At 39.3% G+C, this 26,929-nt stretch overlaps 1 protein-coding gene across 2 annotated transcripts in view; it reads left to right on the top strand.

Moving 5' to 3' along the window:
- The first annotated feature begins 1,934 nt into the window (after positions 1 to 1,934).
- Positions 1,935 to 26,929, top strand: part of PPP2R3B (protein phosphatase 2 regulatory subunit B''beta) — a 50,458-nt gene continuing 25,463 nt past the window's right edge. Inside the window, exons 1-2 of one of the 2 annotated variants that reach the window (XM_088521840.1) lie at positions 2,293 to 2,372; positions 17,693 to 18,002. In XM_088521840.1, coding sequence (XP_088377966.1) covers positions 17,856 to 18,002 — 147 coding nt within the window. In that variant the 5' untranslated portion in view covers positions 2,293 to 2,372; positions 17,693 to 17,855. Of the gene's footprint in view, positions 2,373 to 17,692; positions 18,003 to 26,929 lie in introns of both variants that reach the window. The other variant, XM_010217698.2, reaches the window with a different exon arrangement.

Here is a 26,929-nt window from a genome sequence, read left to right as displayed (position 1 = left end):
TACACCCTTCCCCGCTCCCTAGAGCAGCCACCACGGGAGCCCTGCAGCACGAGCAAGCCGGGCACGGCACGGCACGGCACGGCACGGCACGGCACGGCACGGCACGGCACGGCACGGCACGGCACGGCACGGCACGGCACGGCACGGCACGGCACGGCACGGCACGGCACGGCACGGCACGGCACGGCACGGCAGTCTCAAGCCCACGCTCCGCCCCGCAAAGGCTGCCGGGAAAGGAGTGCAACGCAACACCCCCCTTTCCCCCCGCCCCCCACGCACTCCCGCGGCGACGTCATGACGCACGCGGAAAACGGAGCCGCTCGACCCCGCCCCGCGTTGCCGTAGTAACTGCACGACGCGTCTCGCGGAGACGGGAACTCTCGCGAGAGCCGCGCGGGGCGGGCCGGAAGCGGGCGCGGATTTGAAGGTAGCGGCGGGAGGCGCCGCTGGCGGTTGCGCGCGGCAGGTGAGCGCCGCCCCTCCCCCCTGCGCGGGGTTCCCGCGCCCCGCCAACGGTCGCCCGGGTTGGGGTGCGGGGCAGCGGGGGCGGCCGCCGCGGCCGTGAGGTGGTGGCGGCTGCGCCCCGTTTCTCGGGGCCGCGCTTGGGGCGGGCTGAGGCTTCGGCAACGATTAGCGCCGCTGCGTCCTCGGAGCGGGGAGAGAAAGTAACTGGAGAGTAAATTCGAACACGCCGGGATGCGACCCTGTGCCGCGTTCTCCAGGTGTCCCTGCTGGGGCGGGGGGTTTGGACTAGATGATCTCTAGATGTCCCTGCCAGCCTCAACCGTTCGGGATTCTGGGAAATTTCAATGTTGCCAGTCCTGCTGGCTGTGTGTGTGTGTGTGTGAAGGGGGAGGTGTACCCGCTGGAACCGCATAACCTAACTTTTTAGTTATTAGCAAAGCACGGAGGTATGCAAAGTCCTGCGTGGCACGGTGTCCAAAATAATTCCAGGTCTGTTGTTTCACAATGACTTGACTTTAGCTTTAATTTGACATGTAAGTGCTGCGTTACTTCACGTTCCTCTTAAGGCTTCTTCGGCAAAATGTTTGCCACATTCTTACTGTCTCCTAAGTAAGGATCAAATATTTATAAGCGTGGAGGCTTTTGAGAGGCTTTTAGAAAGGCAGGGGAATAACAGGCTTTATTTAAGCCAGACCAGATCACTAAGTAATTTGACTGCAGAGCTGATAATGATAACAACTTTGGTTCTGTCCTCAGTGCTTGGCTCTAGTCCTGTTTTTTTTTTTTAAAAAAAAAGTAAACAAGAAAAAAAATTGTCAGAAGTGAACAGCTGAACCTGAAATCGTACTATCCCAGCTCTTAACTCAAGTTGTGTTTTAATTGACTTTAAAATCTGTAAAAGTAAATATCAAAATAGGTCGCACTTTAAAATATCAACTGACTTTGCAGTACCAAGTAAACAGATCCTGAGGAAGGAACTATGAGAATTTGACTGGGCATAACAGCACAAGTTTCAGAATATGAACTGAGCTTTTAGTGTTAGCTCTGAATCTCTTGACTGAAAGCATTGTTAATTTGCTGATAACTGTCTTGTCACCAAGGTTTTTTGCACAGACTTTTTGTTTATAGACATTTAGTCCTTGGGTTCAATTAGAATTCTTCTCAGGACTATTTCTCATAATGCGTGTGTTTGTTTATGTTCCTGGAGAACTTTTGTTTGACATGGTTCTGTTTGAGAAGGTTTAAGTGAAATTTTTTTCTCTCCAATTTCCATTCTTTACATATTATGCTTTTTAAAGAAACTGTCTTGTGGATTTGATTTTGGTTAATAGCTCTTTCCTACAAAATGGCCATATGTCAGTGTTGCCACCTGATTTAATGTATTTCATCACATCTGTTCACATTCTGTGGGACTAAACACTTTAAAACTGTATTATTAAGTACTATTATTTTTTCTTAACAGGAACTTCACTGACAACTTGAAAGGCAAAAGGAATAAGTAGATGATTTTCAAACTTTTATTTTGTGTTTGATCAGACAAAAAGGTAGACTAGTTAGAAATGCCAGCTGGGAAAGTTCTGCAACCTGTCCTGAAAATGAAGGTGGACGAACTCTTTTTGTGTTGGCTGAGTCAACCTGCAACTCAGCTGGTGCTGAAGGACTGTTTGAGAAGCATCAAGAATGAGGAGAGAACTGAGATTGCTAATGGAGATTCAGGGAACGGTGCAAATGAGAGATTCACTACTAAAAATTCCAACTCCAAGCAAAGCATTTTAGGAGACATCAGGATACCTTTGATGCCCTTCAATCCTCTTCAGCTTTCTACTGCACTTCCACTGGCAACTTCAACCAGCACACGGAGCACCTCTAATACTAGAGGAATGCGTAGATCTTCAGGGACTAGAGTAGTAAGTCTGTTTCTCACTTATTGTACATACTTGTTTAAATAGAGCTGAATTTGTATTACTGGTGAGTTATACAATAATTCCACTCCTTATTGCAGAAGGAGCAGAATGGTACCACTGAACCTGAAACATTAACTTTTGTGTCACTAGCATCTAGTGACAAAGTAGGTGTTATGAACTTCCAAGAAACTCTCTTTGTTTGTATCAGCTTTAATGCTGTCTATAAGCTAGCCACACCGCATGTACAATGAAAAATCAAGGTTTTTCTACCAAGAAAACCTTTCTACCAAGGTTTTGATAGTACCGTGTCCCTCAAACTGCAGAGGAAGAGAAACCTTAAATTCCTTGTCTGCTATAGAGCTCCCTGGCTTTGGTATAGCTGCCCTGCTTTTGGGGTACTTCAAACATCATGCTATACTAATCTGTGTTGCAATCAATGTATATGTTATGACCCCTTTTTTGGATGCAGCATAGATAAGACAAGCAAAACAAGTGGCAATATGTTCTGAAGGGCACTCTCTCCTGTGCAATAAGGTTAGGCCTAGTATCTGTATTCCTGCATTGTGGCTAAAAATGTGTTTTTCTGTAGTGTGCTTGTGTCCCTATGATGTTTAGCATCTATATTTAGAGTATCTCTATTTAGAATCTGAGGTTGAACAAAAGTACTTGAAAGGCCCAAATTTGGATGATGAGTTTGGATAATTGTGGTTAACCAGGTTTCATTCATGAAATGTGAGGAACACTGTACATATTAAAATAAAAATCTAGCTTTCCATCAGTCATGGTAGCTTAAAATGGCTATCTAGTTTACTGAACAGTTAAGTCCCTGGCTATCTTTGGTCTAAATTACTTTTGCCAGAGGTAACACACACCACTGTTGATGCTTTGTCAATAACAAGGCCTTCCACTACTAAATGTATTCTAATTGTAGATAGAGGTCTCATTATTGTACAAAAAACACTGCATATAGTCTTGCCTGCAAATTTTGCTTTGCTGAATGATACCAGGCACTGTTAGTACCAGACTCAAACTTGGTTCTGTTGAAACTGCATGTTAACAAAGTAATTGTTTGGGCACTGCCTGGGATGCTCTATGCAGCCTTTCTGAGTAGATCTTCACTTATAATAGACAATGCTCTCTATGCAAGGCTGTAAACAAAATGCATCCTGTTTTTCCCCCACCCTCAGCTGAACAATGCAGTTTTAACATGCAGTTAAGTTTACATCTAACTTATAGCCCTTTTTTTTTTTTTTTTTTTTTTTTTTTTTTTTAAGACTGGAAGTAAAATCACATGGTGACTGGTGAAATTATGATTAGGCACCTGATCTACCTTATTTCAAAGCGGCTGCTGAATTATGCTGTTTCTGCTGCAGTACTATTAATTCAAAGCATTTAATAATGCTAGTTGCTTAACTCTCAATGACTCCCCAGGCTTTTGATCCAAGTCAGTCCACCACCATACCTCCTGGTGTCCCTGTTTCTCCTAGGTTTCTCATTGGTACCTACACAAACTGCCATTTGCAGACCTGACATAATGGGAAATTACACTTTTGAATGGACTTGAACCCAAATTCACCATTTGCATTTCAAGGTTTATATAGGGAAATGTGGACAAAATTAAAGTAATGGGAGTCTGCTCAGGTTGATAAGGGTAGAGGGTTAGAGGGGAGAATGATTAAGAAGAGTATCAGTTAATTCCTGTGTCTCATGCTCAATTTTCACTGCCAGCAATAATAACAGGATTGATGTTTCACACCAGGACATTTGACCAGAAGTGCTGATTTGATTTTATATATATTAATTGTCAAATCTATTTTGATAGCCTGAAGTCTCCAAATTATAGCTGAGACATGACATTTCCATTCTAAAGTTAAAACTGACTTTAAAATCATGCATAATCACTTACTTGCGAGTTCATTAGCAAAACACAATTGTTTTGCTTCCTTTATGTTTCTACCTAGTGAAATGCAGATGCTCCATTTATTCTTATTTCAGACAAAACCAAACAAATAGTTCCTGCTAGAAACCAGGGTTAGTTGGTGTCCTCCATCACTGGCTCATATGTACTATAATATCACAAGTGAATTGTGGTTGTTTTAAGTAGATTGTTCAGAGAACTAGAAGAGATTTATAAACAATAACATCCTTCACATAACTGGTACTGTTTGTAATAATGCTTGGAAATAACCTTGAGTCTTAGGTCATTTTTTGCAAAGAGCTGGGTGGGGGCAGCTTCCAAGTAGTAAGAAACTTATTTGTGACTTTTTATTATTCTGCTGAATTGAAGCTTCATCTGAAAGGTTCTAAATCTTTGAGGGAGTGAAAATTGTATTTGCAGCAGGCAAACACAGCTCTTGAAATAATACACAGAAGTTGCATAATTGCATGTTCTGCCATGGCAGTGAGCTTAGATAGCAAAATGCATCACATTTCTTGTGCATCCACTCACTGGAGTGTCAAAAGCTTCGGCTTTTGTATGTTTACTCATGGCTCACAAGTTGAGTTACAATGATTTTACCCATTTCATTTGTGTTTAAACATGTTTGAGGTCATGATCGTGTTTGTATAAATGGAGTCAAGTGTTTCAAATGGCTTTTTTAAAAAAATAGCTTGTACTATAACTCTGGTAATCCAGATTTAAATAGCAGTCCTAGAAAAGATGGTAGAAATTAATAGGCTTAGGACTATGCGCCTGAGGATGAATCTAGGAAAGAGCTTTTGTATCACAAACATATCATAAGCAGCTGGTGAATTAACTCCTTTAGGGCTATAAGAGTCAACTTGGGTATCTGCTTATTAAAGCTTTTCTTATTGTATACAGGAATGCTTGTAATGCAAAGTACAAGCAGTAAATTCATTTTGGCAGGGTATGTTTTTCAATATGATTGGGCTGAATCACTAAGCTTGATTACTGCTAAAGTTGCTGTATAGACTTTCCTGTCTCTTGAAATGCTCATGCTGAAGCTTTTTCAAAGATTATCCGAGAATAAATAGATACAGATACTAGATGGGTAAATACAAACATATAGGAAACTCAACTTTCATGCTACAATTTTCTCTACTTGTACAAAAACAAATCTTGTGGTATGGGAAATGTTCTAAGAACACAAGTGGGATATTTAAGCTTTTATGCCTTAATTAGCAGTATGTGAGCAAAATAAATACTAAATTGGTGTTTTGATGGAAATGTTAATTAACAAGTACAGTGTTTGGCAACTGTATTCAGGAAGATCATTTCTTTTAGTAAGCACTTTTTAATTTTTTTTTTTAAAAAACTTAGCTTTTAATTGAAGCTTTAAGATTATTTATGTATTCAAATTCAGAAGTTTTGGGGTGTGTTTGATGAAACACTAAAGCCTTAGCCAGAGCAATGTGCAGTTTTTCAAAACAGTTGCAGCCCTCTGCGAATTAGCAAGTCCCAAGTACTTTCTCGCTCAGTGAAAAAGTCTACATTGTCTTTCTATTAAAGATGAAAATGATAAGTAAAATGTTTGAAACGGGATGTTTTCATCTGGACTTGGGATTTAAAGCTAGGTTCTGGGGAAAAAAACATAGTTCATAGTGAACTGTCATCTTAATAGACTTTGAATTGCTGACAGCACTTAAGCAGGAAAACTTACCCTACAATATCTTTTGTTTAAGTTTTTTTTTATTTTCCCTTTCCTTTATGGTGTTTCTCCCAGTGAGGTCAGGCTCTGACTGTACACAGACAGTTATTGCAAAGTTCTGGGAACCTTGGTTATGTAACATAAAGTACTTTAACAGTGTTTTTGCAAGTACACTCATGACATTCATATGCTGAATGTGTTAAGATAAAAGCAAATTAGAAACAAAAATCTCAACGTTTATGTCTCAGAATGACTACTTTATAAGAGTACGTTGTTATTAAGAAAGGAAAACTTGGAGATCTAACTTTTTCAGACTTGAGGAATAGTTGTGCCATAGCTTGCTTCTAACTGTTATCACTCCCGTGCATGCATTTAACAGTGTATCTGGCACTCTCGATTATCTTAAACACATGGAGAGTCCACAATTGTACACTGTTCATCACACTCAAAAATGCCAAACCTTCAGTCTCAAGATGCTGCAGGCAAGATGTTTAATCCTAACCATCTGTTGTGCAGGGTATCTGGGGAAACTATTCACAGAATTCCCTATGGGCATTTTGGGGAGGGTGTAGAGAACGTGATTTGATCTGAAGAAGTTTGCAAAGTTATTTTCCATTTTCTGCAGGGGCGACCTTTGGTATAAAGGTACTTTTTGAATTGACTTTTATGTATCTTTTGCTTGATAACTATACTATTCTTGTCTATTATCCTGTGGTGATCATTAAAACTTACTGCCCTATGTTTTACTACATTTTACCGTTTTATTATATTGTCATATATATATATTTTTCTCTCCATCATGTTTCTTTTTTTTGTTATAAGTTCATTCAAATTGAGTGGTGCCACTAAATCCCTCAGAGTTTAAAGTGAGGCTGGAGTACAGCCTTTTAACACTAAGATAAAGGTTGTAGGATAGGAGGTAAAGGATTACAAGGTTTGGATCTGCAGCCTTAGACCAGTGGTGGGTTGTCTCCGTGTTCCATATATGTGCTCAAAGCCTGGGGAGGGGGGAGCAGGAGCAGCATTCCTCTATTAACAAGGAGAGAAACTTCTCTCAGAAAGTATTAGTAAGAACAAGAGGAGTGACAGTGTTTAAATCCTGCAGGCATTCACCTCTGTGCTTATTAAAATTTGAGATCAGTTTAGACACTTCAAGTGTGTAGCTTGTACTTTGTCTCATCTGAATTGTTACCTACTGTACTCCTAATACTAGAGGCAATGTTAACTACAAAGTCTGGATTACATTAGCTGTATTAGCATTGCACAACAGCAAATTACGTTGTGATGACCTCTGTGTGGTCTAGTATATGTGCTCCCTACCTCAGTATTAAGCAAAGTTGGTGTTAATAGTGCTGTCTCCCATCACTAGCTGGGGAGAGGTGATGGACTTGGCTTCCAACCTGAGTTGGCCGGTGACTTAAAGCCAGACTGGAAATAGCCTCGTATCAAACTGATGTACTTTTACAATGATAACGGGGTGCTATGACAGATGTCAGCACTAACGTGTCCGCAATAAAGGTCGTTCTAAGGTGCCAACAAGGGAAGGAGAGTCTGAAGTTTGTATTAAGGTCTGGAAGAACGTAGCTATAAAGATATTCCTAGAAAAATGTTCAGTCTTGACTGGGATGAAATAATAGCCAACACAAGCAGTGCCCAGTAGTATGTTGTGTTATTTTTCTTGAGCTTTACTATGCTGAATAGCTTGGAGCAGAAGCGTCATTTTTCTGATTACAGAACCTGCTATTCATTTTATGTATAAATGAAAAACTGAAATTATTCACTGTTATAGCCTCTTGATATGGTGTTCTTGGTTTTCACTGCACATAAAGCCCTGGGATATAAATATTGCACTGGTTTTAGCAGCAATATTAATTCTATTTATACATTGTGCTTTGTTACATGAAATAATCTCTTGAGTAATACTCTTTCAAAGTGGCAATTGCGTGTGAAAGATGATGATTCTGTCCTACAGGAAATGCATAAATAGTTTTCCTAGGCTCCTTCCAATCTTACGTTGTTTTCATAATTTCTAGTGCTGAAAAAAATTAAATTCAGAATGGTACTTGACTGTCTTCAAATTTGAAATTCACCTGAATTGTGACACAGGACAAAAGTTTGGATGAAATTGATTAATCATGGGCACTATTTCCTTTGTGTACCTGCCATTTAAAAGGAAGCAAACAAACAAAAAGCTCATAATTATGTGAGAACATTAAATTCAGAGATGCTTACTTGCATTTTTCAATGTGCAATTATTATTCAAAACACTTGAGCCTAATTATAGTCTTGCATTAATCACAGAAACAGTTAATTTTTCTAAGAGATGATCAATTCTGGAAGGAGAGTAATTCCACATGTCCTATGCTTATTCCATCTGTGAGAAATGAGTTTAAGGCCAAAAGTATGTATGGCCTTAGTTGAATATAAATATAATACCAGTTTCTCTGGTAAACTTGTTTGTAGGTTGATGCATGTAGTCACAGAATTTTTCAGCAAGATGTCTTATGGCAAAATCTGCAAAATATCATCTGGTCATATCACACAGCTCAGCCTCTCTAAACTGTAAGTTATGCACATGCAACAGTCTTGAAGAATTTGATAAGGCTTAGGCACTTTGTGTAGTTGCATTGATATGAGGAAGATGGCAGTTAAGCTCTTCCCGTTTTCTGCAGCCCACAAAAAATAGATACTAATTTTCTTGTTTTAGCTGTGGTATAATATGTAAATTATTTTTTGTTGAGTTGTTGTGTTCTTGTACTACTCCACAGAGAGTTAACCTGTGAACAAGAGATGTTTTTTACAAGTGACCCCAGTTACTTCATTGCGTTAGATATGCCCCTTTTCCTTTTTACTAGCTATTCCATTTAAAAAATTGCTGGAAAACTTTGGAGACACATGCATGCACCATTACTTTCCTGCAGGTACTTGCAGTGATGTTGGCCTCCTAAGACTGCGATATGTGGTTAAATTACCTCATGCATACCATTCTAATAGCAGTCTAACTTCACATGGAAACCAGCCTTATGTTTACGAGCAAAAGTGTTATTTAGTATTATACTTTATTGTCTAAGAACTCAAGAAAACTACTTATATAATACTGAAGGTGCTTGATGGTCTAGATATTTCTTATTTCAGTATGGTTATAGTCTCATTGCATTTACAGCAAATACTTTAAAATCTTTGATTATGACTTAATATTTGAAAAAGATCTCTGAGTTTATGATCTGATTTGCTACCATATAGTATTAACACTATATAATGCTACCTAAAAAACCAATGAGATGCTTATTTATCAAGCAACAACTGAAGTCCAAGCTTAGGATTTTATAAAGATTGTCTTGCATGTTTGGAAGATACGGAGACTTCACATGAAAACCTCCAGTGGTGGGTAATCAGGCAAGCTGCTGGACAGGAATACTGTTGTTGTTCTGGTGGTGTTTTATCATTGGTGTGCCTTATCACTTAAGGCATCCTTTTTAATCTGTACTTAACTTTTGCTATTGTGTTTTTTATTATTATTAGCAGTATAGTAGTAGTAGTGCTGGTTACAAATAACCACTTTTTGTGGCCCGACTTCTTTCTTTCCTTTGTCCATACCCTACTTGCAAGTTTTTAAGTGACCTTTCATTTAGCTCTGTTTAGATTTAAAAAAAAAAAAAAAAAAAGTCAGGTTGTTACCTTGTGCTCCAGTTAACCAGTGTAACTATTCTGATGCCATTTTATTACCTCCCAGTTTCCTATTCCTGCATAATTTCATGCCGATATGATTGCCATGTGTTCTAGGTGTCCCTGCTTATGCAGGGGGGTTGGACTAGACGATCTCTAGAGGTCCCTTCCAACCTCAATCATTCTGTGATCAACAACACAGCGTTAGGCCAAGAGTAAATCTTTATAGGACTCCTACCAGAAACCTCAGTACTGCTTGGTAAACTACAGTTAACTTTCAGAGGAGTCCATATCTTAAGCTATCCTCATTTGATGTTTTTGTTTTTGGAATCTAGAGCAAAATCATATGCAGCTGTAATTGACTCAAAATTGTTTTGTGATTTCAGGGACTGAATTACATGTGGTGTTAGTCTGTGGTGTTTTAATTAGTATTGAATGATTTGCATATGAAAGTACTGTAAAGTTTTGAAAACAGTGAAATTGAAAGATAGAAATATGTTCTTCAAAGGAATATCTGAAAAATCAATTCATGTCAGAATGATGAAGTGCTGAACAGCTGCTGCTGTGTTTAAAGTAGCTCTTGGTGGACAGCTAAGTACATGAATGACAACACTTCATAACACCAGATTACTAGGTGAATGTCTAAATTAAGGTGATACAAGGTAAATAATAACAATCTAGAAAGAGCTAAATATCGCAAATGGCCTCTGTAAAGTTGCATAATACTAGCTTCATTATCAATATCCATGTTTCCTGAAGGAAAATCTCAAAATGACCTTCTGTATTACCCTAGGCTGATTTGTCATTTCATCCTGTTCTGCTGTTCTGAGACCTGCCTTGGTAAAGGTGCAAATGTCCTTTTTGTGGACTGTAGCTTTTTCTGTAGATAGTCTCTATATCATGATAGCTCATTTTTATTTAAAAAACATTCTAGTAGAGCAGGTGTAATTTTATCTAGTATGGATCATAGACATTATTTTGTTTATATCTCTCTATATATGTCTCTCTACATATAGATCTACTAAATAGCCTCCTCAGTGGTAATTTCACATGTTTTCATGTTCCAAAGATATCTGTGGTCACCTAAGACTGTGAATAGTAAGTAGGTTCCAGGTGTAGAGGATCATTCCAACAACCTGTTTCCATTAAAACTCTGCTATGCAAAAGCAAGCAAAATGTAAACTAGAAATATTTTCCTAAGGTGACAGAGAATGAGAATTGTCTTGAAAGGGATGAACTATCCAATAACAGTCAGTTTAACAGTAGCTGATGTTGACACTTGCTGCAGTTAGTCTGCCAGATGCAGTTAGCAATCTGAAAAGGTCCACGCTACTTCCTTGGAGTCCAGGCAGTGTAGTCATAGCAAGGTGACATGTATCTTGTCTTACTTTATGATCTGATAGCGACCCATGGCATGGTGTGCATACCTGACGCTGTTTTGGTAATGCAGAGAACACGATCAGCCCATCCCTCCTGGCCTGCCAACATGGCCATGCCTCATATCTTACTGGTGTCTACTAACTCACCCTCTTGCTTCCTTAAAATTCTGGATTCTTCAGTTAACTGTGGAAAGAAGTTCTAGGTCCTGCTCTGTCTTTACCAACAGAAAATTAAAAATTAAAATAATGATCATCAAAAACGATATGCTTTTACAAGAACTCTGTGTTCCTTAATTCTCAGCATGTTCTATAGAGAAGGTTTTGCATCTTCCAAAAGAAAAATGTATGCATCTAAATCCAGCTTCATATGGATGAACTTCCTTCTAGGGTAAAAACTGTTAGAATCAGTTTCTCCCTGTGTATGTAGATATTTAACTGCACAGTCACAGCATCTTGTAGCTTGATGACATAGTAGGTTATACTTAATGCTGTTTAAGCAATCAGCTTGGGTGGCTGGGAGCTATTCTCTTTGCACTGGTAGGCTCATCATAACATGATTCCTTCTATGCTTCCATGCTGGCCTCTGACTCTCGGGTTTTGTCAAGGGACAAGTGGGGAAACAGAGCTCTGAGCCTGAAAAGTGTGACACTTTTATCCAAAGGAGAATTAATAATAAAAATACCTTGCCATTTTATCCAGCTCCCAAATATATTGTCCTCTTGTTCTTCTCACATGCAGAGCTTCTTGAAATGAGAAGATGTGGGCGAAAAGCAAGTTAGCCTCTAAAGAACTGGGAAATCCCATTAAATCCCCTTCCTTAATCACTGGTATGAGGTTACATACTAAGCCCTATAGGTAGCTGAGTTTCAGCCTTGTGCGTCCTGATCTCAGGACAGAGCCATGGATTTGGGTCAATATTTGTAAAACAACATTGAAAAATCAGTATCAATGTGTTTTGCAATAGGGAGTCAACTTGGTAAGAGGTGCTAATGTTCTTAGTTGCTTAAGCTGTTTTTTGAATAAAGTTTTTTTTTTTCTGCTACTTTTCATTTATTCTTCAGAAATTTCATGTTTTACAGTACCCGTGCTACTGCAATTCAAGGTCAGTAAATCTCATTACATATTGCAGCCTCCTAAGTAAGGAAAGTTTTGTTTATTCCTCATATAAAAGAACTCTTGGGTCATGGAGACTTTAGGAAAGCTCCTTTCCTATAAAGAGGTGGCTTATTCTACAGTGGCCTTTTTTAGACCTTGAGGGGAAGTTTAAGAATTATTTCCAAAGTAAATCAAGAATGATAGTGCTTCTTTTGTTTTGACTATATCAATAGTGGGAGTTGCTATATATAGCTCTAAGCAGAGAGGTACTACAGATGCTACCCAGTGAGCCTAAGTTGTTTTTCTCGCTTTATAGATCATAAAATCAAATCTGACTGAAATAGACATTGCAAAGTCTTCTGATCTTTACTCTTGCTTTTTCACTATGCCCTGGGAACTGCTGATACAACAGTAGCCCACAGTCTACTTTTCTGCAAAATTAAAGATATTCAAACTAGTATAAATAATGCAACTACCCAGCTATCATTGTTTATTAAATTAGAATTCTATTAAAAATTTAAGGCCTAAGGAGTTGGAAAAAGTTAATTATCTCTCAGATATCTCATATTGATCCAGATAATAATCTTACTTCCTTATATTGTACCTAGGTCAGAGGCAAAAATAAAGGTTGTGCATCTCTGCCAGTGAGACCCAATTCTTGTCCCTCATTAGTTGATAGTGGAAGACAATCTTTCGGAGATGCAATTTTCATCTTGACGATGAAGGCTAGGTATAACTTAAGTTTTTTTTTTTTTTTTTTTTTTTTTTTAAATAGGCTAACACATTTCATAGCCACGTTATGTTTTTGTGTGTTTTACTTTCTCTACAGCTGAGAGTACAACGGCCATATTAGTTGTTTGCTTCAGTAGCATGTTATAGCTGAGTGTAGAATTTTCAGTGAGTTTAAGGCATTCTCATACAAGATACAGAAGATTGTTTTCAAGGGTATTATGGATACCATTTAAATAGTGTATGAAAACATAAAAGATATAACAGTATATTAAAGGTACAACAGTTAAAAACACAGGAGTTGCTTGTTTTTATCATTATAGTTCAAAGTTCTTTTTTTTGCTAATTATTTCCAACTTCAGAATTCTGAATTGACATTCAGAACACTAATGTTGCTTTGCAGTGCACTTAAAGGTTATTCTGAAAACTGATTTTCTTCTCTCTCTCCTAGAAGAATTAGTCCAATTCTTCACCATGTACTGCAAGACAACTGTATTAAGTCTTTTAGAACAATATTAAAAATAGAATAGGACTGAATACAGGCTATACTTGAGAACCTTCTGTCATGTCTCATCTTTTAGTACACTTAATCTATTACCACTTGACAGGCTTCTAGTTTGCATGTTATGCTTTCCTGGCAGACTATATTGAGAACCCTTACTCTAGACCTAGCTGTTCTTCCATGTGATGTTTGCTTTGTCCATTGGGTCAGCTAACCGGCAAATGGGATTAGATTGGATTGTTTTGATCCTGCTGAATCTGGTGGCTTATTTTCACTTCTACAATAGTGTTCTCTCATCAAGAGATCAAGGAACTCCATAAATGAGGTCATAAGTAATACTTTTTTTTTTAAGCTTTTGATCAGATTTGAGTTTGAGTCCAATGGAAGGCGTCGTGTGCTAATCAAGGGACGGGAAATAGCTTGTGCATGGATGTTTGTGGTTATTAGAACAGGTTGCTCAATAACTAGCTCCAGCGTCTTTCATTGTAGCAATGGCCAGGTGTAGACTGTCTAGTCTAGAAATAACTCTTGGTAATATTAAGTAATGGTGATAGTCTGGTGACAATCTTTGCTCAAGACTGAGGCAAAAAAGCAAACAGTATTTCATTTTTTTTTCCTGTTCTTTGTTTTCCTGATCTAATGAAGAATTCCTTCTTTTGCTTGCCTCTAGTATTTTTTTTATGTAATTTTGTCTTTTTTCCTGCTTCACATTGGTTGGATTTTACCTAACATTGCCTCTTGAGGCAATGCATAGCCTCTTGAGTACCTTTTTGTTTGTGGTGTTGAAGTACTTGCCAATACTAATAGTGCCTTTTTTCCCATTTTTAGGTATCTGAAAAAATACCTTTAGTAATAAGTTAGTTGTGCTGTTTTCATTTTCTTTTGTGTGCATGTATTGAGGAAGATGTTACTCTGCTCTTTTCTTCCTTTCATGAATTGGTTACTTTCTGGAAGGCAGAAAGCTATGCAACCTCATGTTCACTGCTGTGGGGATGGCAGAGTTCTCTTTCCACAATTAACCCAGGACCTACTCTCATTTCTGCAGCATTGCAGGCAGAGGGATTCCATTAGGTTGTATGCTCTTAGAGATAATCTGTGCAGTCGCTTAACAGACTTCAGTCATAGTCATTCACATGTGATTAGGCTGAAAGCTGGGCCCCAGCAACTAAAGGTTTTGTATGCAGTATGTGAGTACCTCTTGTTATGTATTTAATTTCCTATTTTCTTGGAAATTTTCTATAATCTGGCTATTTCCTTAAGACACAAGGTCAGTTCTGCATAAGCTCATAGGATGCTATGTCTCATCAGTATATGCTTCTGACAAGAATTGCCCTTTTTAGCCAAATATTTAAAGTTTTTTACATATATTGCAGTTTTCTATTTCTTCCACATTAAGCAAGACATTAACGATTCTCACCTCTAACTCTCATGCTTTAGTGTTGCAGCCGCACCAATACTGCCCTGCTGTTGGGCACGTTCGGATCCCTGCAGGTGTGGGGTTTTGTTCAAGTGGAGAGCTCTTTAACCACGCTCCTGCAGTGAGATCCATTCAGAGTGTGTGTGTGGCTCCAGCCTTGGAAGGAAGCTTTAGGCAGGCATCTTCCCCTCTGTTTACCTAGCTAATAATAAGCTGCCAGGCTACTGGGCATAGCTTCGTGGCTGGCATCCAGCCCTTCTCCCAGGAAAATATTTCGCCTTAGTGCTCCCTGGCAAGATTTCTGATTTAAGACTAATGGAATAATATACTGATTTAGGTGGGGTAAAAATGTATTTTCCCTCTCCTGTGATAATTTATAACTAAAGTAAAAACTGATCTTAGGCTTTACAAAAAGTTATCGCCTTAAGCAAGACAAATGACATCTCTATCCAGATTGTAAAAGGGAAGTGTTTAATAGCTATCAGAGTGCTTACCTTTCCCAACGTACTGTGTCCGGATGCTTCAGATATGCAGCCTGTACACTTTTATATGCCTGCGTGCAGTAGAGCTTTCAGACCACCATGTTTGAAACCACATTAGTGACAGCAGAGTTAATATGAGAGGTTACACCAATCCTACCGGTAAGCTGCCTTGGCCAGTGAGTATGATAACTATGATAACTATGGTAATGTGAGTAAATGATACTATGATAATGAAATATAGACTATTCAGAATATTGAATATAATGGACTGGTAAGTCATGACAGACTCTGAGCTCCTCTTGAGGGAAAGAGGTTAAAAAAAAAAGGAAAGAAATGCATAAATCTATTAAAAGTCAGTTCAAAATACCTTTTTATTTTTTAACTGGGGCTCCTTCGTGAGGTTCAGGTAACTGCAGCTTCTGTCTTGCAGCTTAGCTTTCTACATGGCAGTTGGTCATCTTAGTGACATCCTACAGCTGCTTCAAACAAGGCCATAAACTTAGCAGTGAACTGGAGCACATCGTGTTGTGATAAGGGGTGAGAACACTAAGTGGTTTAGGTGAGAAGATAACTTTGCTCACATACCTTATTCTGTGAAGTAAGGCCGACTTTGCCTAACCCGAAACCTAAGCTGCCTGGCCTGTGTGCAATACAACCTTCCTGACCTTCCCCAGGCATCCCAGATTGGAGGGAGGCTGCTTCTCCTGCACTAACATTGCAGCCTCTCATCTCAAGTTCCAGGCGTGCTCCTGTTGTGTGCTGCGTCCCTGGCTCTCTCTGGCTTCCATTTGGCCAGCCAGGTTATCACAGCTCGTTACTTTTCATCTTCCTAAAAGACAGCGAGAGCCAGTTTTGTGCTGTGCATTTTGACAGTTGGGTCAGGCCAACCACAGCAGGTCTGACCCCTGTCTAGTCAGTTCCGTATTCCACTTCCCAAAGAGATGAGCATCTTCATAGCTAGTCGTAGTAGAGAAGTAAATAGGAAAACTGGATACCAAATGGAAAACAAGCTTTCTAGCTCCATTGATTTACTAATAGCTTGGGATTTAAACTAAAAAGGATCCAATTAAAATAATGTCGCTACCTTTTTACAGTTTTGTAAATCTCACAGGGATTATGTCATTTTAATATACAGCTGTATGATAGAAAGGCTCTGAATAGATGAATGGGGCTAAAGATTACAGACGAGCACGACACTGGGGTGAAATAATGTGGCCCAGTAATGGCAGTCAGGAGCTCGGGGTGAAGTAGTCGTGTTAGTGTTTCTTGGGTTGCGTACAGCTTTATGTAATCAAGACAGTGGCCTTTTATAAAGGATGAGGGATCAAAAGACTAAGACTAACCACATCTCTCCACACTTATGTATACGAGTAAGCACATTCATGGATGACAAGGTACAGATATTAAGCAGGCGCTGTATCAACCTCTTAGGGAAGGGGGTGCTGAGAGGGTTTGCAGCTTGAACTGAAGTGTTGCCATCCTTGTGTAACTTGAATGGTTTTATTTGAAATAACTTCATCAAAATAGTAGCCTTTATGAAAGTCGACTGTGGCGAAAGTATGCCTATTAAAAATGCTAGAATCTCAGCATTTACCATTTCACGTCACTAAAATGATAAAAGAGGAAGGGCAGAATGGCACTTTAAATGCAGCAAAAACTAATCGGGCTTCTGTTTCTGGGAAGGTGTTTGCTGTGGACTAAAACTTTGCCTCACTCCCCCACAGAGTGTATTTGAGGTTCAACAAAATGAAAATAGAGCAGAATGGATAGTGTTACTGAAATGTGATAGGTATGCAATCTAATATTTGTATGTTAATGTTTATGAAAACCCTATTTACGCAAGAAATATGTCCTGACAGCTTTTTTTTGCTCTTCTGCAAAACACGATTAAAATAGTATTCCACTGTGGTAACACTTACTTCTCTTTTCTGTTAGCACTTTCTGCCTTGGCACTTGAATCAGAATCTTGCAATACAATAACTTACATTCAGATGAATGTTTTAAAAAAAAAAAAAAAAAACTCTTATTTCATGAAGCAACAAGAACCATGCCCTGAAAGTTTGGCTAGTTTGTTCTGCTGCTGTCGCCTTCATTTCCCTAATATAATAGGGTTCCTGCTAAAGGGCTGAAGAGCTTAAAATGAATTTAATTACTGTATAATAAGCCTTATCCTTTGGCGAGGTCCTTCACTGAAGCTAGACAGTGAGTGTTTTGTGATAGAAGGAAAAGCTGGAGGGAAAGGGGGAGGAGGAAGCTGCAGAATGACCAGGGCTGGCCTCTCCGCATTCCTACAAGTCTTGCTTTTTTTAAAATTGGAAGCTGCTTTTATAGATGCCTCTCCAAACAGGTTTGTTTCTTTCCTTACTCTCCCATTTGGTCGTTGGAATGCATGTACAAAAGGGCAGGCCCTCAAAGTGACTTTCCAATCTGTTTTTGTGGTTCCAGCCAAGTTCCCTTTAACGTATGGAGCCGGCGAAGCCGAGCTGACTTGCTGAGAGTATCGCAGACCTCGGGCGCAGCTGCTGCTTTAAGTGGCACTGTGTGATAATACAACAGCTCTGCTATTTACTGGAACTCAAGTGCCTGCACTGGCACACAGGGACAGTATATGAAATCCGAAAGCATGAGGATAAAGGAGATTTCCTTGCGGCAGGATCCCGACCTAAGAAAGGAGTTGGCACTGCTGGCTCGAGGATGTGACTTTGTTTTACCATCTAGATTCAAGAAGAGACTGAAAGCTTTTCAGCAGGTCCAGGTTTGTGTTTCAGTTTCTGTCATTAAGTTGTTGTTGTCAGCTATACCTTCACAGGAGCCCAAACTTCAGGAGATACGTGGAAGGTCTTTCGCAATTAAGCAGTATTTCAATAGCCTGTTCCTCTTTGCTTTGGAAAACTGAGCAGGTGGCTCTGCAAACCGTTACGAAAACAACGAAAGCACTTTGAGCCATGTAGCAAAGAGAAAAGTATGATGTTTGCTCAGGGGCGTGTGAAAGTTCGTGCATTTAATGCAATCAGACTGTTAAAGGCTCTTTAATTTGCATGTTCATAATCTGCTTGCATTTCTTCAAGGAGCTTAATTTGCATTTTATTGAAATGAGGCATTAAAAAAAGCCAAGTAGTAGGCTGCAGCTTTACTAGCCTAAATGGGACATATTAAAAGATGCCTTCATCCTCACCTGATGATCTTGAGTGCCTCTGTGTTATTTTTCAGTCTTTGTGCTTAGATAAGTTTTTGCTACACTGATCCCAAATCTGTCACTCAGCTGTTTTGCAATGGTGAGTTAAATCCACCATTTTAAAGTGACCTCATAATTGAAAATAGAAACCTTTAAAATGATTAGTAGGAAAACTACTGATAAAGTGGTAATTCCAAGGAGTTCTGCGGGTTTTTTGGTTTTGTTTCTTTATTTTTTAGGGGAAGCTTACAACTGTTCTATAGGTGGGATCAGGGAATTCGCTTTTCCCTGTTACTCCTAAATTTTCCTGTTTTGGGGGCATGTGAATGCATTAATTTTGTCCTTACCTCACCCTTACCATGAATCAAAGTGTGTGATGCACCTTGATTCTAGTACATGAATATAATAAACATAACATAAAGATGTATGACATCTTTACCCTTTTTTAATTAAGGAGAGTTTGGCAATTGGATACAGAGTACTCTGTCTTAGGATTTGTGGTTTTTAAAATCATTCTAAATATAGCCTGCCACTTAATTTTGATTTCACTGTGCTAGTGTCCCTTTCAGGTGACCTTCAACAGTGGGCCAGAGAGCCCCATGGCACTAAAAATGTGTTAGCTTTCTACCTACTCCATGGATATTCCGTATTTGGATCAGCTGAGCCATATACGGAGTGTTTGTGCCTCTGCGCAAGGCAGCTTCACAAACTGGCTTGTCAGTTTTAGTCCAGTTGGCGTAACCTTGTGAATGGAAGGATTTGATAAATCTAATCTTCCATGTTTAACACTGGAGACAGAGAAGGGAGCTTGCTACTGGCAGCAGACAGAGGGAATGTCAGCGCTCCCCAAGTCCCCAAAAGCAGCAGTGTCACTCGCTATTTAGGCACGTCCGAGACGAAGCGAATTTCATCCAGCTGTGGCACCCCGTTGTAAACAAACCCGCTGCCTTTTGTTGTGTCCCTTCCCTGGATCTCCCCTTCCCAAAGGGTGGCTGGAGCACTCGTCCTTCCCCAGCACAAGGCTTTTCGTGCTGAGCTTCAGCGCGGTGCTGCCTGTGTAGGAGTAGCTGCATACCTTGGAGGGAAGTTTGCCTGCTCTGCAGGGGGGTTCCTGTTTTACCAGATTGCCAGCCACAAGTTTACAGTGGAGAAAATGAACAAATGTTTTTTCACTTTTAACCAGGCTTGCACTTTTGGGATAAATGACAGTTGTTGATTAAGATATGTTAAAACTCTTATCAGTGTTACAGACAAAGTTCTGTGGGCAAAAAAGGGTTAAAAGGAAAGAGAAAGATATCTATCTTTGCTCAATTAGAGATAAAATACTTCAGCTTTCCTCCAAATGGTGCTTTGATTCTACTTCACAACTTTTAACACAACCCTTTTGAAATTAACTTAAAGCAAAATATGAGTGCTGGTAACTCTTGGTCTTGAAGGAGGTCTGATATTCTTTATCTGGTAGTTTATTTCAAATAGTGTGTCATGGGTTATACACATTTCACAGAGTGCTAGTCATCTTTGTTGAGGAAATCTTGCGTTGAAACTAAAGACTGCTTAGGACTTCTGTAAAATACCTTGATTTTTTTTCCCCCCCTCATCTCAGTTGCTGAAGTTCAGTGACAAGAGTGTGTCAATTCCCTGGGAATAGTGACTTTCAGGCAGAACAGTTTACAGATCTGATGTAAAATGAGAATGCTAAAATCGAGCAAAATTGGAAGCCAGTCTGTCTGGTCTTAAATTAAATTTAGACATTTTTATATGAATGTAATGGCTGCATCTTGTTGGATAAATGCCTTTTTTTTTACTTGGGAGGTTTAGTGCGGTAAGACAAACTCTTAAAATAAAAACTGAGTACCAGTGGGGTATGGCAGGATAACATGTGGCTGAACATCTCTGCAGCTGACTGGAGTGACTGGGTCTTGCACACATTCTAGGGCTTCTAAGTCAGTGGCTTTTTATGTAGAGCTAGGCCACCCCAGTAGCCCCCTACGTTGTTAAAAAGGGTCTAGCAAATGGAGTTTTATGAAAATGTTTTAATAGCGCTGAACTAGCACTGTTTGCAGGGTAGGTTGGTCTGTAAAGCAGTGGGACAAGCTGTTTCTCAGGGGTTGCTTTTATCTATGATGATTGATAAAACTGAGGAAAACGGGGCTTTCTGGCAAGATCAGTCAAAATAAGGGTAAAATAATGCTCAAATAATGAAAATACCCTTTGTTTTGGGATATTGAAGAAAATTCAAAAGATACTTCTGAGCAGAACTTTACTATCCCTTTTTATGCCCCTCTTTAACTGATGTAAGGAGATCTTTTATACACAATTTAACATTGCAGAATATAGTGAACTGGAAATGTAATACTGGAAGAGGTGCTCTTCCATCACACACTATCATCAGGCTCATCAATTTTTTCTAAAACCTTGCAGTGAGAATCACCATGTCTCAGCTCTATGGGCAACTTAAAGATGTGAGGTAAGAAAGGTTTCCTACCTGCTGAGAGCTGAGTAAGAGTGTTTTGCCCAGCAGTTGGTGGCATCTTCACCTGTGACACTATTACCCAGACTGTATAAAGAGAATATATACGAAGTTGGAAACAAAATGATAACAGGGTAAATGACATCTGTGTGCCATGTGACATCATATTCCAAACTAGGAAAATAGGTATTTTTGCTACTTAAGAGCTGACATGGCTTTGTAAAACAACTCAGTTTCAACTTGAAACTACTAGACTCTTTTTAAAGCCAAATCAATTTATGTTGAGTAGCTTTAATGAGATGATATATATTAAAAAAAAAAAAAGCCGAAACTTTTTTTTAATATCAGTACCAGATCTGCTGCTACCACTTGGTGATCCCTGTAGTTGTATGCGTCACACCTCAGTGTGGAAATGGAGAACTACCAGTTCCACGACCACCTGTTACTGATACTAAATGCTGCTTACACAAGCTATTTATGTCAGCTGTATGTGAACTATTTCTTCAACTTCTGCACAGTGGCTCAAAAGATTAGCTTTCCTTCTGAGTCAAGTAAGCTGCCCAGCCTAAGTGCCTCTTGATCATTTTCCCCCTGCTCTGTTATTAAAATGCCTTTTTTGTGTGTGTGCGTGGCACATTCAAGGCAGCAATGAATAAAAGTGCTTGTAGGTATTGTGGGTGCTATGCTGGAGTGCAGTTGTGCTGTAGTTTGTATTTTGTAGTTGTCCTGATTCTTCAAAGGTCAATAACATTCTCATTTCTGGGGTAAAATTAACTTTGAAAAGTTTGCTTCTGTGGCTACGTGTGTGAAGCAAACTACATGGATCTGCAAAGCAATTGGTGGTTAATGATGAGCTAGCTTACCCAATGGGGGCTGTTTTCAAATCCTGGGGAGACCCTTTAACACCATAGAGGGAAAACCTGATATCCATTTTTAAATAAAAATTTTTAATCAAGTACATAAATACTTAAAAAGATAAAAGTATTTTCTAGAAAAAGATGGAGGACACTTCATGTTAGTGGGTGTTTTTTTTTTTTTTTTTTTTTTTAACTGGTATAAGGCCAATTTTCAGGAGCGGTGTCAACATTTCAGACAGAATGTAACACATCTTAACTAGTCTCTGCGGGTAGTTCAGGCAAGAGATATTTTCTACCACTTGTGCTGTGGAGACGTATGTAAAATGCAGCAACCACGCTGTGGCAGCAGCTTGCGTAGCTGCTCATAACTTCTGCTAAAGGCGTGTAAGAGCCCCTGGTTTTGCAGAACTGCTAATGTGGCGCAAGGTTATCCTCCAGCCAGCTCGACTTACTCATTTAAGAGTTTAGGTCAGTTTTAAGAATTTAGACATTCAAGAGTCTTAATTTTGGGAGTTTTTTCTTTGTTTGTTTTATTTTTTTTCTTCCTTTGTTTTCTGGAATAAAAACCTCTTAGGCCTTTTCCCTCCTTTAACACACTTCTAGCTTTATAGTCACTGATGCCACTTAAATAGTAGGTGGTCTATATATTTCAGCTGTACTACTTTGTATGCTAGAAAGCCTGAATCAGTTGGGCCCATCTTCACATAAAATATCCTTTGACTTTTTCAGGTAAATAGTGGCATATGAGTGTGGTGTTTTGTTCTCTCTTATCCCCACAACCTTCCCAATCAGAATTTGCTGGGAGAGCTGCCAGAGTGCTTACTGCAACTGTTGGGTCTGCAGCCATATAACAGGGCTGAGCTTGCTTATGTTCTTCTTGTCTGAAGTATTTTTTTCATGCTCAGCTGAATCTAGTGGCCAGAATATGTTTTGCTATAAACATGATGAGATTAAATTACAAAGTATAAGAATAAAGTGGGTGTCTTAGCCCCGCTTGTTACTGCTGATGTTTAAGTGATAACCTCTCCTGACAAAGAATTGGCTTCTGTAGACAAACGTTAGGATCACATGACGTAACTGACTATTGTTTTTTCCCTATCTAAATGATCCATTTAGAAAGTGATGGCTCCTTTGCAAATAGTGAGTCCCAGTGTGGTCCAGTGGCTGTGTAAAATTAAGATCATTATGTGCAAAGGCAATCCTAGCAGCTGGCTTCCTGAAAAAGGCTGGAATGTGGAGTCTCCTTCTCTGGAGATACTCAAAACCCGCTTGGATGCAATCCTCTGCCATGTGCTGGAACAGTGGGGTTGGACTAGATGATCTCTAGAGGTCCCTTCCAATGGTAATGATTCTATGATAGATTAAATCCATATTCCTCTTCTCTGCCAGGATCTCCTGCCATCAGAGTATGTGCTGAGGAGACTGCCACTATAGGAAACTCTAGTGTGTTAGCTACTTGGATATTTGATTTGACATATCCATAAGAGGGAAGCTGTTTGATAAACTCACAGTGTACAAATATTTTTTCTGCTGTTTCCACCTTACTACAGGTAAGTGCTGTGGAAGTTGCCTTTTGTGAGAACAGACTGCCTTTTGTCTGCCGGGTGGATTTTTCTGAAGAGCTCCGCATTCTTTTCCATGTTTCCTGTACCATTTTTTTCATGAATTAGCCAAGCAGGCAGAAGAGGCAAGAGGTTTCTTGCTGGTCTCTGTTGGAGGATCTCACCTCTAACAGCTGTAGTGAAAGTTCTGTCAACAAAGTTACTGATGGACATGCTTGTAAGGTGCAACCTTCTCTCTCATGTTCATGGTTTGGGGGAGTTGCCTCTTCCTTTTCCCCTTCACCAAGATATTTATAAATGATGATGGAACTCTTCCTAACCACAGTTAAGATGTTTTTGATGCTGAAGCTCTATTTAAATTTGAAAACCAAAACCATACAAAAAATATACTCAGCCATATTTGGAAGTATTTTACAGAACATATGCATTTGCCATTTTCAGTTCCCTCTCTCCTTGCCTAGGTCAACTATATCAAGCTGCAGATTACAAGAATCCTGGTATTTCTGAAGCCTGTAGAATTCAGGTCAGAAACTTTACTGTTAGTGCAGCATATGTATTGATGAACATGATGAGATTGGCGAATACATTTTATTATGGTAAGATGTCACAAAAAGAAAGATGCTCAAGTTCCTCTCAAGGAGAGGTTAATCTGTACTGATCCAGTGAAAATCAGCTTTTGAGCATTTGAAAGATTCCCTTGTGCTTGCTTATTTATTGTACGCTCCTTTTGTATGAGTATGCATTACAATTTGTCTTGCCAGAGATAACCATTTGCACATGCTTTGGATGTATTTTTAGTTTTAATGTGCAAGATGCTGTGCATCAAATGTATGTTTCTTAGTGAGCAGTGGGATGTAGTGAAAGTTTCTTCCTAAAACTTTCCTTAAGCATGAGAATTAGTCCCTTAATCTGAACAGGTTGTGTAAATGGCCCAGACCTCGCATGCTCTGGCATGCGATACTTAGACTTGGATATAGCCACTTTCCTTCAGTGGCTTTCTCCTGGATCTTACTTAGGTTGTTCAAGTGGGGCTTGGTTAAATTAAATGGGTTGCTGGTTGGGACAGTAACAGCATTTTTTTTTTTTTTTTAATAATGCTTTAAGCTATAGTTAGACCTCTAGAGCTTTTAAGAGAGCGGATGCTGGCTGGGGCCCCGGCAGTTTCGCTGCAAGCTGTGGGACACTTGTATACCCTGGCTGTTACATAGTTCAGAGTAGTTAGTTGAACTCTTTGCTACTCTGCTGTCTTGAGTGAAAATAAGACAAAAACGTCCTTACAGTTGTGAGGTCTGTATTGTGAACTTCTGAACTGTGACCTGATGAACATGTTGTGGTTGGCACCGAGTTAAACCAATTATCGTTTGAAAGGTTAGCCATCCTTACAGCTGTTTTGTATGCTTATAGCAAATAAGAAACTCATATTTTTAGGTCCTGGAACTCCAGTTCTGATTGCATTCCCTTCCTCTGAATACTTCTGCAAGTTATTTTTCAATTCTTCCGAGTTTTCTTTGAGATATTTATTTATTGTAACTTGAACCCTGCACATCTGCTCTAAACCTCACTGAGTCTCTTTGGTTTGCTCGTGGAACTGCACTTTGCTGCCACTTGTCAGGTTCAACAACTCCCGAACACCTTATTTCTCTCAAAAGGCGCACAGCAGCGTATGGTCTCTTGACCCATCTGAATTAAGGCTAACAGCAAACATAAGCCTGTGTAAAACTGTGTCAGAGTGAAAACTAATAGATGTTTCTGTCTTACTGTGGAGAGGGAAGGGGAGCGGGTGTGATGAGGTCTATAGAACACCCCAAACAGCTGCTAGAAAATAACTAAAGAAAATAACTGCAGTGCAGGGTAGGAAGAAGCACCTGGGGCCGAAGCAGCCCTTGCTAGAGCAGAGGCTTTTGCACATAGCCCTGGGGCCTGTATCTAACCTGCCTTCATTCTATGTAGGTGTCTCCCTGAGCCTGGCCCCTCAGCTCTGTTAGCTTTCTGGTTGCAGAAGTCCAGTGTGGTGAATCCAGATCTTGGATTGCTTTAAGGCTCACTTCAGTTTGTCGCAATTACTGCTACAAAGTTGTTCTCAACTTCCTTGTTAGCACCAGAACCAGGTCGCTGGGAAGTGTTGATCAGCTGTGTGAGATGGGATGAGAACAGATCAGGGCAGGGAGGTGGTTTTATATTTTTACCTTTGTTTTTTTTCAGCCAGCTCAGTGACCTGAAGCAATCCCTTACCCTCTAGCACTGTCACTAGGACTGATGCAAAAGCTACTTTTGAAAGCTTTAAATTGCCAAAGGGTCCTCTTTTGCTGAGGAAAATCCTGTTAAGCATGCTAGGATAAATGGCACAGTGAGCACATGGTGAATCCTTTTAACAATAAATCTTCCTAAATTAGTTGGAAGAAAGAAAACTAAGATGCCGAAAACAAAGTCATTTTTTAAAAAATTGGATACCTTGAAATCTGAACATCTGTCACAAAGTCAAGAAAACTATTGCTTAGCATAAGAATGCTATTATAGATGCGTATTTCTAGGCTTGTCCTAAGTGAAGTTCTGGCAATCAACTTAGTTATCCTAACTTAAACCTGCCAGAATATTTGGAATATTGGAACAGACTTTCTAAATTAAATGGCTTTTTCTTGCAAATGAGTCAGCATCCTTCATCAAGAAAGATATAATTATTTTATACAAAGAGCTATGTCTTTGTATAACTCTTAATCTGGTGTTTCCAAGTCATAATCTTTTTTGAAACCTGTTGATCGTGGCACTTGCTTATCTAGCGGGAAGTACTGGGTGTTCCTGTACATCTGGGAGTTAAAGCAGACTCATTCTTGAGCCTTTATTGCTCAGGCTTGAACTACTGCTGTGTAAGGGTGGAGAGGCTGGAAGATTGAGCACTTTGAGTCTGCTTACAGATAATATTATTTATATTCATCATTTAATTTTGATTTTTTTGGTCTCTGAGATTTTATTGGGTTTAGTAAATGAGAGGTTTTTCATTTAAAACAAAAAGTGTAGAATAAGCTTAGGACTTCTAAGCTCATATGTTAAACAGCATTTATGTCTCTTTACTGCCACCCTGTTGCTCTTCAGGACCAGAAATATGCAGTGTTGACTTTCATTTTCTCCAATAATCAATATTTATCAGTCACAGGAAGGAACTTTATGCAGTGTCTCATGTTCCTGTTGCAAGGCTCAGTAAGTGACTAATGGCAGGGCAATTCAGCTTCAAAAGGTAAATATTGGATCTTTGCAGAAAATCTTTTTAGCTTATTATGCACCTAGGTGGAATTTGCATAAAATGTGATATACATTGAAATAGAAGAACGAGTCTGTTGAACTCAGTGTAAGCGAAGCTGATCTAAAATGTGTTGCAGCACTTTTTTGGTTAATTCCCTGTCTAAAAATACTAAAGCCTTACACAAACTTTACCTTTTTGATAGGTTGGTTTTTTTCTCTTTCTCTCTTTCCAGTATGTAGTGCTATTTTTGACTTGAGATCATGGAATATCACTTCTTTCTTAGTAAAAAATTAAATGTAAAGTTGGACATAAACTTGTGGTGTAATTTTCTTGCTCTTACTGACTTAAGCATGTTGTATGTATTCCCTTGTTTTTGGTTT

This window comes from Tinamus guttatus, unplaced genomic scaffold, assembly GCF_059628265.1.
Source record: "Tinamus guttatus ecotype Peru unplaced genomic scaffold, ASM5962826v1 Tinamus_guttatus_pri_ptg000134l, whole genome shotgun sequence".
Classification (NCBI taxonomy): domain Eukaryota; kingdom Metazoa; phylum Chordata; class Aves; order Tinamiformes; family Tinamidae; genus Tinamus; species Tinamus guttatus.
Note: the sequence above shows the minus strand (reverse complement) of the source record. Positions and strands in the feature narration are given on the sequence as shown.